Source organism: Elgaria multicarinata, chromosome 6 (assembly GCF_023053635.1).
Source record: "Elgaria multicarinata webbii isolate HBS135686 ecotype San Diego chromosome 6, rElgMul1.1.pri, whole genome shotgun sequence".
Taxonomy (NCBI): Eukaryota; Metazoa; Chordata; class Lepidosauria; order Squamata; family Anguidae; genus Elgaria; species Elgaria multicarinata.
The window spans coordinates 8,165,951-8,178,106 of NC_086176.1; the positions used below are offsets into that span (position 1 = coordinate 8,165,951).

General features: G+C 48.2%; 1 protein-coding gene across 2 annotated transcripts in view; it reads right to left on the reverse strand.

Moving 5' to 3' along the window:
• Positions 1 to 308: 308 nt before the first annotated feature.
• Positions 309 to 12,156, reverse strand: part of PTPN6 (protein tyrosine phosphatase non-receptor type 6) — a 41,619-nt gene continuing 29,771 nt past the window's right edge. For both annotated transcript variants that reach the window (XM_063128960.1, XM_063128959.1), the window contains exons 11-16: positions 10,251 to 10,382; positions 7,877 to 8,031; positions 5,837 to 5,904; positions 4,585 to 4,736; positions 3,375 to 3,472; positions 309 to 1,010 (exon numbers count right to left, since the gene is read on the reverse strand). In XM_063128960.1, the coding sequence (XP_062985030.1) occupies positions 884 to 1,010; positions 3,375 to 3,472; positions 4,585 to 4,736; positions 5,837 to 5,904; positions 7,877 to 8,031; positions 10,251 to 10,382 (732 nt within the window). In that variant the 3' untranslated portion in view covers positions 309 to 883. The remainder of the gene's footprint in view (positions 1,011 to 3,374; positions 3,473 to 4,584; positions 4,737 to 5,836; positions 5,905 to 7,876; positions 8,032 to 10,250; positions 10,383 to 12,156) is intronic.

Here is a 12,156-nt window from a genome sequence, read left to right on the forward strand (position 1 = left end):
TAAAGCAAAAATTAAGAAATCCAGAAATGAAACAAATAAAAAAAACACTGATTGAGTTCCAGAGTAAAGAAAACCAGCTCATTAGATGAGAAAGGAAAGGGAAAGGCGCCTCTCATGCAAGCACTGAGCCATTACTGACTCTTGGAGGGATGCCAGCTTTCGCTGACGTTTTCTTGGCAGGCCGGTTTGCCGTTGCCTTCCCTGGCTAGTTGAGAAAATCACCCAATTATTTCCAGAGAACAGTGAGAAGGTTGGGTTGCTAATCAGAGTTTGGCATTGAAGTTATGGTTCTCAGTTGTTGACAGAAGATTCAAACACATAATGGAAAGAAATTAGACCAGGAAGAAAGTGAAGCTATAGAAGCAACATTTAATCAAAGGCAGTGTATCTGATGTCTTGATATGGCAGGGTCTGGTGCCTGGAATGGCTGAGAGGTCATGAGGAACAGAAGAATCTGGAGCCCATGTCTTAGGAAAAAGTAGCCTGAAATAACATGGGGGAATGTTTCGAACTCTCAATGGATTTACTGGGATATGTGGAAATCGAAGGGGTATTGGAGGAGGATGGTCATGTCACAGTTGTTGAGTACCACAGTCTGCACATGTGCTGGAAATGTGTGTCAGAGATTCTGCCCCCCCCCCAAAAAAAAACAAGCCCATACAAACATGCCCACAGTCAGCTAAACATAACATGGATGTGTCATAAGAGGGAGAGGACCGCGTTCGAGAAGGTGCCATTTGCATCTTCCATCTGAGACCCTGAAATGCCTTGGGCTGTTTCTCCATAGTTCAGTCAACCTCTGGGGGAAGTTCTTAGCAGAGAACAAGAAAGTGCCTGCTGTGAATGGAGACATTGAGGCAGCCTCACTGGAAACAGCGTGGCATTACTTTTTCTTCAGGGAGCCCTTTGGTTTCTTCTCCTTTCCTGAAGGCCATGGTGTTTTCCTTTTCTCCTCATTCTTCCCTTTGGTATTTTCTAAATTCTCATAGAGGATTGGTTCCTCCTTCTGCCTGTACAGAAGAAAAGGAGCAAAGAAAGATGAGACAGAGAGTAAAGGGGAAAATGGGGGTGGTTCAGATGTAATACCAAACCATGGCTTGGTGTTCTATGAACCAGCTTCATCATAGCACCCCCCCCTTCCCCTCTAATGTGGGTATCCCTTCCTTTCCTGTTGTGAGGCAAAGCATAGTTTGCCATTTTGTCTTCGCTGGTAGACTAGACTGGAAACCAACAATCAAGCCTTGGTTTCCAATCCTGGTTCTCTGAGTAAGGACAAACCATAGTCTGCCAATTCGCTGTTTTGTCCCAAGCCAATGAAGAAGGTATTCACCATGCATGGAGGGGAGAGGGAGGGAGGAAGAAGAGTGAGTACCTGAGGCTGAAGGTCCAGCCAGGCTTATTCACAAAATGTCAAACCACACACCTGAGAGATGAGCTCAAGTTAAAGGAAGCCAGATTCCAGCTGGACATCAGGAAAAACGTCCTGACTGTTAGAGCAGTACGACAATGGAATCAGTTACCTAGAGAGGTTGTGGGCTCTCCCACACTAGAGGCCTTCAAGAGGCAGCTGGACAACCATCTGTCAGGGATGCTTTAGGGTGGATTCCTGCATTGAGCAGAGGGTTGGACTCGATGGCCTTGTAGGTCCCTTCCAACTGCTGTTCTATGATTCTATGACTCCAAGGTAAGAACCATTACATCGGGTTCTGGTGTAAACCCAGTTTTGCATTTGTGGTATACTAATAAGTCACTGGATCAACAAGTCGCTTCCCATGCTATGGAAAAGTATTGGCCCTTAATCTTATAATCATAGAATAGCAGAGTTGGAAGGGGCCTACAGGCCATCAAGTCCAACCCCCTGCTCAATGCAGGAATCCACCCTAAAGCATCCCTGATAGATGGTTGTCCAGCTGCCTCTTGAAGGCCTCCAGTGTGGGAGAGCCCACAACCTCCCTAGGTAACTGATTCCGTTGTTGTACTGCTCGAACAGTCAGGAAGTTTTTCCTAATGTCCAGCTGGAATCTGGCTTCCTTTAACTTGAGCCCGTTATTCCATGTCCTGCACTTTGGGAGGATCGAGAAGAGATCCTGGCCCTTCTCTGTGTGGCAACCTTTTAAGTATTTGAAGAGTGCTAGCATGTCTCCCCTCAATCTTCTCGTCTCCAGGCTAAACACGCCCAATTCTTTCAGTCTCTCTTCATAGGGCTTTGTTTCCTGACCCCTGATCATCCTGGTTGCCCTCCTCTGAACACGCTCCAGCTTGTCTGCGTCCTTCTTGAATTGTGGAGCCCAGAACCGGACGCAATACTCTAGATGAGGCCTAACCAGGGCCGAATAGAGAGGAACCAGTACCTCACGTGATTTGGAAGCTATACTTCTATTAATGCAGCCCAAAATAGCATTTGCCTTTCTTGCAGCCATAGCGCACTGTTGGCTGATATTCAGCTTGCGATCTACAACAATTCCAAGATCCTTCTCGTTTGTAGTACTGCTGAGCCAAGTATCCCCCATCTTGTAACTGTGCCTTTGGTTTCTATTTCCTAGATGTAGAACTTAGCATTTATCCCTATTAAATTTCAGCCTATCAAGATCTTGCCCCAACCCTCATGCATAAAGGGGTCTATTTAACTTTTATTTTAAGCAGCCTGCACATTATAGAACCGTCAGAATTGGCAGTGATTTTGGAGGCTATCTAGTCGAACCTTCTGCTCAAGGTAGGATCTGCAGTGGAACTACACCTTTCCATCAACAGATGTGAATGTCCAGCCTCTGTTTAAATACCACCATTAAAGGAGAGCCTCCCCCTTCCCCCAGCATTCATTCCACGATCGAATGGCTCCTACCATTAGGAAGCTGCCTCTAATGTTTAGCTGGGACCTTTCCTACAATTTCTACCTGTTGGAAGTTTTAGTCCTCTGTTCTGCAGCAACAGAGAACAAATCTAATTCATCTGTTGCAAGACAACCCTTCAGGTACTTGTAGACTGTTATCATGACTCCCCTTAATCTTATCAAGAGTAAACATACCTCTCTTTCAACTGTTCCTCAGAATTTGGTTTTCAGACCCCTATTCATATATAGGTTTATCTCCCATCTTAGCAGTAAAAAGATTTCAGAAACATTTTGAAAATTGATAGAAGGGGTTGAGGGTAGGACATTCACTGCAGCTGTCTCCCTCCACCCAAATCAAATTCAAACTGAACAATGCTGGAACTTAATTGTGTGTGTATGTTTTAGAGTTTGCCCCAGGAGAGAGCAATGTTAGTATGTTTGGAGGAGAGCCATGCCACCATCGAATTGCCGCTCTCAAAATGTCACATTGGTCTCCACCGTAAGATGGCTTAAGAAAAGACGCTGTAGCCATTTGCACTCTTACTTGGAGGATTTCCGCGAAACCTTTGTGTGCGACGCCTTCTGTGCCGGTGGGTAGGTTATATTCCCATATTCGGACTCGTTTGGTCTTCCTTTCTGAGACTATAGCAGAAAAAAAGAATTTACAGAGTGGGGTGCTGTGTAGCTGAACTGTTGCATGTGTAGATGGACTAATTGAGTTGATGTGCACCCAGCCTTTCTACCAAGAAAAAAGTCACTCAAGACAGCATGTAATCAAATACAAACAAACAGAAGGCAGTAGTTTTAAAATGACTAATATATATAGGGTGCCAAAGCTGCTTTCTGCGTTTTTCTTCAGACCATAAACAGACAGGCTGCCTTCAATTGGAGGGGTTTTCTCCCCCACAAGAAAGTTTTTTGAGGATGAATATCCTATAATTGACGGTTTAACCTGATATGGCGTTTGTTCCGAGGAAGCTTGAGCAGTGAAAACGGGAAGTTTATTGCAAAATCCTGTCAACATCTTACAACGCTAGAAAGAATAAAATATAATAAGAGCAAACCTTATTTATAATATATCCGTGAACATATGTTTATGTACTGATGTATAGCCAAATGTGTTTAATAGACTAAAGTGTGTTAGTGTGTCTTTGTTGGGCTATATTATAGACTTGCATTGTCTTATAGTAGGAATAGCATTCTAATTATTGGTTTATTGTATTATAGTACCCAACACCGCTATTGTCCAATAACTATGGGATACATCAGCTTTTTTGTAATTTTTGTATAATAATGAATGGGTTTCTTGTTAATCATCCTTCTCCACTAGTGGTTCGAGTAGTTTTGGCACCCTATATATATTAAGCATGTAATCAAATAACATTTCATTAAAACCATAAACAATAAAAACAGAGCAATAACAGAATAAAAACAGCATCCAACCCAACAGTCCTACTTACTCAAGATCAGCTTGAGTAAAAGCATCTTTGGCTGCCAGCAGAAGGACAGTAAAGAGGGAGCAAACCTAGCCCCCCCCCCCCCCGCCTGGAGGTTCCACCGCCTGGGAGCAGCTGCCCAGAAGGCTGTCTCACCTATGCACACGCACACGGTAGTGAGTGCACTAGAACCTGGAAGTATTTCGCCAGTAGCAGAAGAGGAACATGAGCTGGCCAGCTCCATAACCGACTTCTCCCACAGATAATATACCAACCATGCACAGCGACTGAGTGGCAACTGCACTTAGTCTCCCATACCTGCATAACATCCAGCTTCTTCTTCGTGATCTCTATAAACTGGCAAATGGCCATGTAGATGAACTTGTACTGAGCTTCGGTTTGCACCATTCCGGAGCGCTGGGCCCGAACCATCTGGATGGCCTTTGGGATGTCGATGTCACAGTCCAGCCCTGGGCCACAATGAGAAAGACAAAGGAGAAGAAGACCAGCAGTTAGCAACATGTTTACGCAGCAGTCTCACTGAGTGCAATGGGGCTCACCCCAACTCAGCACAGGCGGGTTATCCATTAGCAGCAGAGCCCTGGCTCCCTGCCTGACCTCAAACGGATGTGTTGCCCCCTGCTTTTTTCCTGCTTACCGCTGTGCTCCTGAGTCCACTGAGTGATCTAATGCAGGACTCCCTGTTTTATTTTGGAGTGGAGTTGCACAAGTGCAAATATAGCAGAGCGCTGCGCATGCTCTGATCTCTCTACAGGCATCTGGGCAGGCAGTTCATCAGAGAAGGCCATGCTGCCTGGATGCCATATGTGGACGTACCAGGCCCACCCAATCAGGGGGATCAAGGGTTGAGTGGTGGAATGGGCCTCAAGGAGGATGGCCCCAGCTGATTGGAGTGTGCAGTCCACAGCTGAAAGGGGTTGCCCTGCTTGCACAGAGGAAGCGAGCAGCTGATTGGGGGAGATTGAGGGGCGACATGAGAGCACTCTTCAAATACTTAAAAGGTTGTCACACAGAGGAGGGTCAGGATCTCTTCTTGATCATCCCAGAGTGCAGGACACGGAATAACGGGCTCAAGTTAAAGGAAGCCAGATTCTGGCTGGACATCAGGAAAAACTTCCTGACTGTTAGAGCAGTGCGACGGTGGAATCAGTTACCTAGGGAGGTGGTGGGCTCTCCCACACTAGAGGCCTTCAAGAGGCAGCTGGACAACTATCTGTCAGGGATGCTTTAGGGTGGATTCCTGCATTGAGCAGGGGGTTGGACTCAATGGCCTTGTAGGCCCCTTCCAACTCTGCTATTCTATGGCTCTATGACTTGCACTGGTCTTCCTCCCTCCTCCGCCATGCGAGCAGCAGTCAGCAGAGTAAGTTTTATATTCCAGAAGCTGGGGGAAAGAACCTTAGTCTCTATGTAGTTAGCAGCAGGGACAGTGAGTGCATGTTACTTCAGTCACTTGTGAATTCTTCAGAGGTCTCTGAAGCCTGCCTGCTTGGAAGGAGCGTCCCAAGGGTGGAAGCAGTCCAGGGACACAGAACAGAAGTGACCTCACCTTTTGTGGAGATCATGTCCACGATCATATCAATGACAATGATGGTCCCAGTCCGACCGATCCCAGCACTGCAGGGAGAGGCACAAATGAAGGTTAGGGAGATGGCAGTGCATTCAACACACCAGGTAAGACTGGCCTTGCTGGTTTATACCAAGGTGTAGTTAGCCCAGGGCTGTGTTTCCAATAGCCACCCCCCCAGAGGCCTCTGGAAAGCCTCCAAGTAGGGCATGGTCTTTGGCAAGAGGGTTGTTTGGTATGCAGAGGTATATTTCATCTACACATGGAGGTCCCATTGAGTGGTTATGCCTAAAAGTTGTGGAAAGATTCACTGCCCTCTATGAAGTTGTCAAATCCCTTTTTAAAGGCATCTGAAGCAGCTGTCATCACCACTTCCTGCGGGAGTGAATTCCAGAAGTTAAATGTGCACTGCATGAAGAATAAGCCCTTTTCCTTGGGCCGGAGCCCCACTTGAAGCTGGCATGGTACAGGCACCACACACAATATTTGCAGCGCTGCGCAGGGGAGCCACTATATTCCCCCGGCACAGAAGCCCACTTTACACAGGGTTGGGAGTATGCGGCAGAGCCTGGAAGTGGAAGGCTCAACATTTAGTAGGAACAAGGGCCGATCTACACAAGCAGGTGTGGCTGGAGAGGGTGCATAAGCTCAAGGATTGCTCCTGAGCCCCTCTGAATGCTGCTGCTACTGCTGCCGCTGCCGCTGCCACCATCACCATCATGTGTGAACTACGGTAGCTCTGGGATGTTGTGTCTTTTAGCAGCAGTTGTGTCTTTTAGCAGGGGCAAGGTCTCTCAGCAGGGGGGCTCCCCTGGGAGGGGCTATAGCTCAGGGGCAAAGTGCATGTTTTGGGTGGAGAAGGTCCAGATTCTATCCCCAACATCCCCAGCTGTAAGGGTTTTTTTATCAGCAGTGCTGGTGGAAGACACCTTCCACCACTTGCGGTAGACAGTCCTGACTTGTTAATGTTTTAGAGACTGCTGCCGCCAGGCAGAGTAGGGAGAACTGGGCTGGACAGACCAACTGCCTGCTTTAGTATAAAGTTACTTCCTATCTTCCTATACCCAACAGACAGGCTGTCTATACACAGTGGAAGCCGCATAGTGGCTGCGGATCTGCGCTGCATCAGTTATAGGATGCAGCCACAGCTTCGCAGCCACAGCAGGGCTTTCCTGCGACACTGCGCACTGAAAATGTCAGGGACTTGCACACACCCTCTTTTCAATGGGAGAGATGTCAATACGGCTTTTCCACTGTCTGGGGTCAGGCCGTGGTGGAAGGCGACTGGTGATTGATCACCTTCCACCAGGAAGGGGATGGTAGTGCTCCAGTACCTGGATGGTCGCCGAAAACCCTGTGCTCCCTCTTCGATGTCAGAATTACCTGATGCCATGCTGGGAGAGGAAAACCACGGGGATTTAGGGGGAGGCGGAGCCAACTAGGTGCTGTCAAGACAGCCTCAGAGTCCAAGGGTTGATACAAATGTTAGCACTATCAGATTGTCATGGACAGGTGAGTGGAACTACCATGTGAGCTTATGCTGCTGCTCCTCACCTCTCTCACACACATTTCTTCTTCTTTCCTTTCAGCTCCAACAACGGCTAGTGTTGTATGTGCACCACACCATAGTTTGCAGACATTAGAAGGCGATTTACAAGCTGTGATTGCTTCTGAGAAAGGATGGGTGTGCATGCCCCCCTGCTACACCTCATCTCCTAACCGTGGCTAAGTGCAGCCTGTTGCAGGCATGGGACCTATGGGGTGATGGAGAACCGGGGCTCTGCTTGTTTTAGTTGGGCACAAGTGCTTCTCCAGACACGTTCATTCTCACCCTGCACCACTAAGGACATAACCATTAAATCTTTCGATCAGAGTTGCTTGTGGCACACTGAAATTGCATACGCACCACTGGTTTTCAGGAGGGCACTGTGATATTGTCTGGATTAGGTTCCTAAGCATTGGCATGCAGCCTTCCATTGGTTGCTTATTCACCCTTGAGCTAACTGGAGACAGCTCACTCACCTGCAGTGCACTACGATGGGTCCAGCCCCTGGCACACTCTCCTGCTTCAGATTGATTTGGGCAAGGAAGCCAAGAACTCCTCCAGGCTCACTTGGGACGCCATGGTCAGGCCAGCTCAGGTACTGGTAATGCCAGATGTCTCTCACATCCTTGTCCTAGCAGGCAACGACAACAACACACCTTCATGTGACTCATGTCTGTTGCCCCTCTTCGGTCCTCCCTCCTACCCACCCCCCGTGCTCTCCCCATCAAGCTTACAATCTGCCCCCCGAACTCCGGCAGCAATGGCTGGAGGAAGGAGATTAGAGTGTAGCTTTGCCAGAGTTGTCGGACACATTCACAAGGAAGATCTCCTATAAGAAGACAGCTGTGCTCTTCTGCAGCTTGCAGTTATTTCAAATGGTGGATGTAGCCCATAGCCATTATTCATTCATAGCAGAGGAAGCTGCCATTTGGATTCTCTGCCTCAGGCACCAAAAATGTTTTAGTCCACCCCAACTGCTCTGAATCTATCCAGTCTCTCAACCAGCCAGTAGAATCCCATCTTAAGAGCTGCGCTTTCTATCCACTGGCTATTACGGAGCTTGGGTTTTGTCCATCTGCTGTAAATGTCCTGGAGCCAATTAGTAATACTGTGAGAATTGCATAGCCTTTGTGATTCCAGGTAAACCATGAAACTTGCAGACGAACAAGGCCAGGCCAGAAAACTGAATCTCCGGAGTGACTGGATGCTTCCAGACAGAGGCTTCTATGAATTAATTAATTAATTAATTATCACATATATTCCACCTTTGTTGCTCTTGCAAGGAACCCAAAGCGGCTAACATGACCCGCCTCTCTGTTTTATCCTCACCACAACTGTGTGAGGTATGTTAGAGTCAGTGACTGGCCCAAAGTCGCCCAATGAGCTTCATGGCTGAGTGGGGATTAGATCTTGGATCCTCTCAGTCCCAACACTCTAATTGTTACACCACACAGGCTCCTGTCTGCTAGCATTAGCAGACGGCCTTTCTATGTGATGGTCTAATCATGTCCTGGCTCTACTGTTCAGAGGAGGGCAACCAGGAGGATCAGGGGTCTGGAAACAAAGCCCTATGAAGAGAGACTGAAAGAACTGGGCATGTTTAGCCTGGAGAGGAGAAGATTGAGGGGAGACATGATAGCAATCTTCAAATACTTAAAAGGTTGTCACACAGAGGAGGGCCAGGATCTCTTCTCGATCCTCCCAGAGTGCAGGACATGGAATAACGGGCTCAAGTTAAGGGAAGCCAGATTCCAGCTGGACATCAGGAAAAACTTCCTGACTGTTAGAGCAGTATGACAATGGAATCAGTTACCTAGGGAGGTTGTGGACTATAGTCAGGCTGCATAGAATCATAGAATAGCAGAGTTGGAAGGGGCCTACAAGGCCATCGAGTCCAACCCCCTGATCAATGCAGGAATCCACCCTAAAGCATCCCTGACAGATGGATGTCCAGCTGCCTCTTGAATGCCTCTAGGGTGGGAGAGCCCACAACCTCCCTAGGTAACTGATTCCATTGTCGTACTGCTCTAACAGTCAGGAAGTTTTTCCTGATGTCCTTGATTAGATATCCCAGGTTCTCAATAGTGAGGTAAGGGAATTATAAAATCACAGAATCATAGAATAGCAGAGTTGGAAGGAGCCTACAAGGCCGTCGAGTCCAACCCCCTGCTCAATGCAGGAATCCACCCTAAAGCATCCCTGACAGATGGTTGTCCAGCTGCTTCTTGAAGGCCTTTAGTGTGAAAGAGCCCACAACCTCCCTAGATAACTGATTCCACTGTCGTACTGCTCTAACAGTCAGGAAGTTTTTCCTGATGTCCAGCTGGAATCTGGCTTCCTTTAACTTGAGCCCGTTATTCCATGTCGTGCACTCTGGGAGGATCGAGAAGAGACTTTTTTCTTTCCCATCTAGAAACGTCTCTGATACGACTGCAGCATAACTTCTCGTGGCGACATGGCCAATGTGAGCAACCTCCTCCCACGGTAGGCCCATGGTTATGATGATATATCATTATCTTGCTTGCCATAAACAATTGCCACCATTTTGCTCACAAACCGTGGCTTCTTCTAGTGGCAAAGCGGTTGTTCCAATAGGACTTATTTGGTACAACCACAAGCCACAAGCCGAGGCAGAAGTTGGCCAACAAGGGCAGTGCAGCTGTGTGCATCATCCCTCAGATAAAATCATTCAAACTTTCCCAGTTACCTATCACATTTCCACCGGCAAGCCAACGAGGTTCTCGTTGTTGCTTTTCCTGGGCCCTTCTTTCAAGCATCACTAAGATTCCAAAATGCTGGGATCAATTTTCCTGGAGATCTTACTTCTGCAACAGTTCCCCAGGTACTCACGTTATTGACCCACGAAAGGTGAAGCTGGCGGAGTTTATACTCCAGGGCATCGTGTTCTCCTGTGTTTTCCACGATGTATGGCCCATACTCTTTGCTGCTTCCCACCTCTGGCCAGTAGGGGACACATTTGTTCTGTCAGGGAACAGGAAAAAAAGGTTTGTATGGGGCGATTGCGGTGGGTGGGTGGGGGAAAATGGAAGAAGAAGAAGAAGAAAGAGGAGGAGGAGGAGGAGGAGGAGGAGGAGGAGGAGGAGGAGGAGGAGGATCAGAGCTGCCGCTAAAGTGAAACTTGAAGCAAATGTATGCATTCCGCCTCAGGTGAAATGTCTGAAGGATTTTTAGGGAAGCCAAATGAGTTTTAATGAGAGTCCAACAAAAGCGGATCTACGCTGGAGCCCCTTTCGTCTGTGAGGCACAGCTGGGCCAGTAATTTCTTCAAAGGCCATTACCGTTCAGTGGGCCACGCTCCAATGGAATACAGCGCAGTACCTGCTGGGTTTATAACGCAGTCAAGTGCCGTAGCCCAACACATCACGTTGTAATTGCAAGGGAAGTATTATTAAATTATTAAGTATTTTTATCAAATTATTATTCATTTGATGTGTGAACAAGCAGACATCAAATGAAAGGAAGCCAGATTCCAGCTGGACATCAGGAAAAACTTCCTGACTGTTAGAGCAGTACGACAATGGAACCAGTTTCCTAGGGAGGTGGTGGACTCTCTCACACTGGAGGCCTTCAAGAGGCAGCTGGACAGCCATCTGTCAGGGATGCTTTAGGGTGGATTCCTGCATTGAGCAGGGGGTTGGACTCGATGGCCTTGTAGGCCCCTTCCAACTCTGCTATTCTATGATTCTATGATTCTATGTTTTACCATTTGAGTTTATAGCACAGCCACAGCAGAGTGGTGCAATTGCGGGAGAAGGGAGAAGTCATGTTGCTGTTTTAGGTTGCTTTAAAAAGAAAAAGAAAAAAGTCCGGTAACTGCATGCACGCCTTTGCAGCTGTGCAGGAATGTGGGTTTGACCATAAATTGTGTGCTATTCACAACTGTATATACGTAGGGGAGAAAATAGCCTAAAAATATCACCAATTGCCTGTCCACAAGTCACATCAAAATCGGTGTTGGGAAAGAGCAGGGATGGGAAAAAGGGTAGAAGATAAAGTTGTGGGGTGGCAGGGAAGTTGAATATTACAAAATTCTACAGCTGTGAAGCCACTCCCACCAGCAAGAGTGATAATACTGCTATTGGAACAGACATAGGGCCTTGCCCGGTCCGAGCCCCGGGCTCGCCCCAGTGCGTCCAGATGATGCACAGGGGATCCCGGGCTCAGTCAGGGGTAACCCTCCCTTCGCCTGGGATAACCGGCACCGCTTGTGGCCCGGTATCTCCTGTGGTCTCGGGCTGAGCCCATTCCGCCGCTTTTCCCGGCTACTGCATTTACTCGCGAGTAGCCAGGAAAAGCGGTGGGCGACGCACAGTGCTCCACAGGAGCACTGCGGCCATCAGAGCAGGGTGGGGAGATTGGGGAGAAACCAGAGCTGGGGAAGATGGGGGGGGGGGGAACCGGAGCCAGGGGGATGGGGGGAATCGGAGATCGTGGGGGATGGGGGGATCGGAGATCATGGGCGGGGGGGGGATCACGGCCAGAGGGAGGAAATCAGGGACTGGGGGGGAGTGGGGAACCCTTTATTTTTTTAAAAGAAAACTACCTTTATCATTGGTGCGCTCCTGCGCACATGGCCCCTTTAAGGAAGAAACAAAATGGCCGATGTGATGGGCCATTATGCCGTCGCCTTGACGTGTGAATAGGAGCAACAGCCCGTGCTACTTCTAGCTCAGGCTGGCCCCTCCACACGCCCGGATTTTAAGGTAGGTCTAGCAAGGCCCTTAGTGTTCCAACA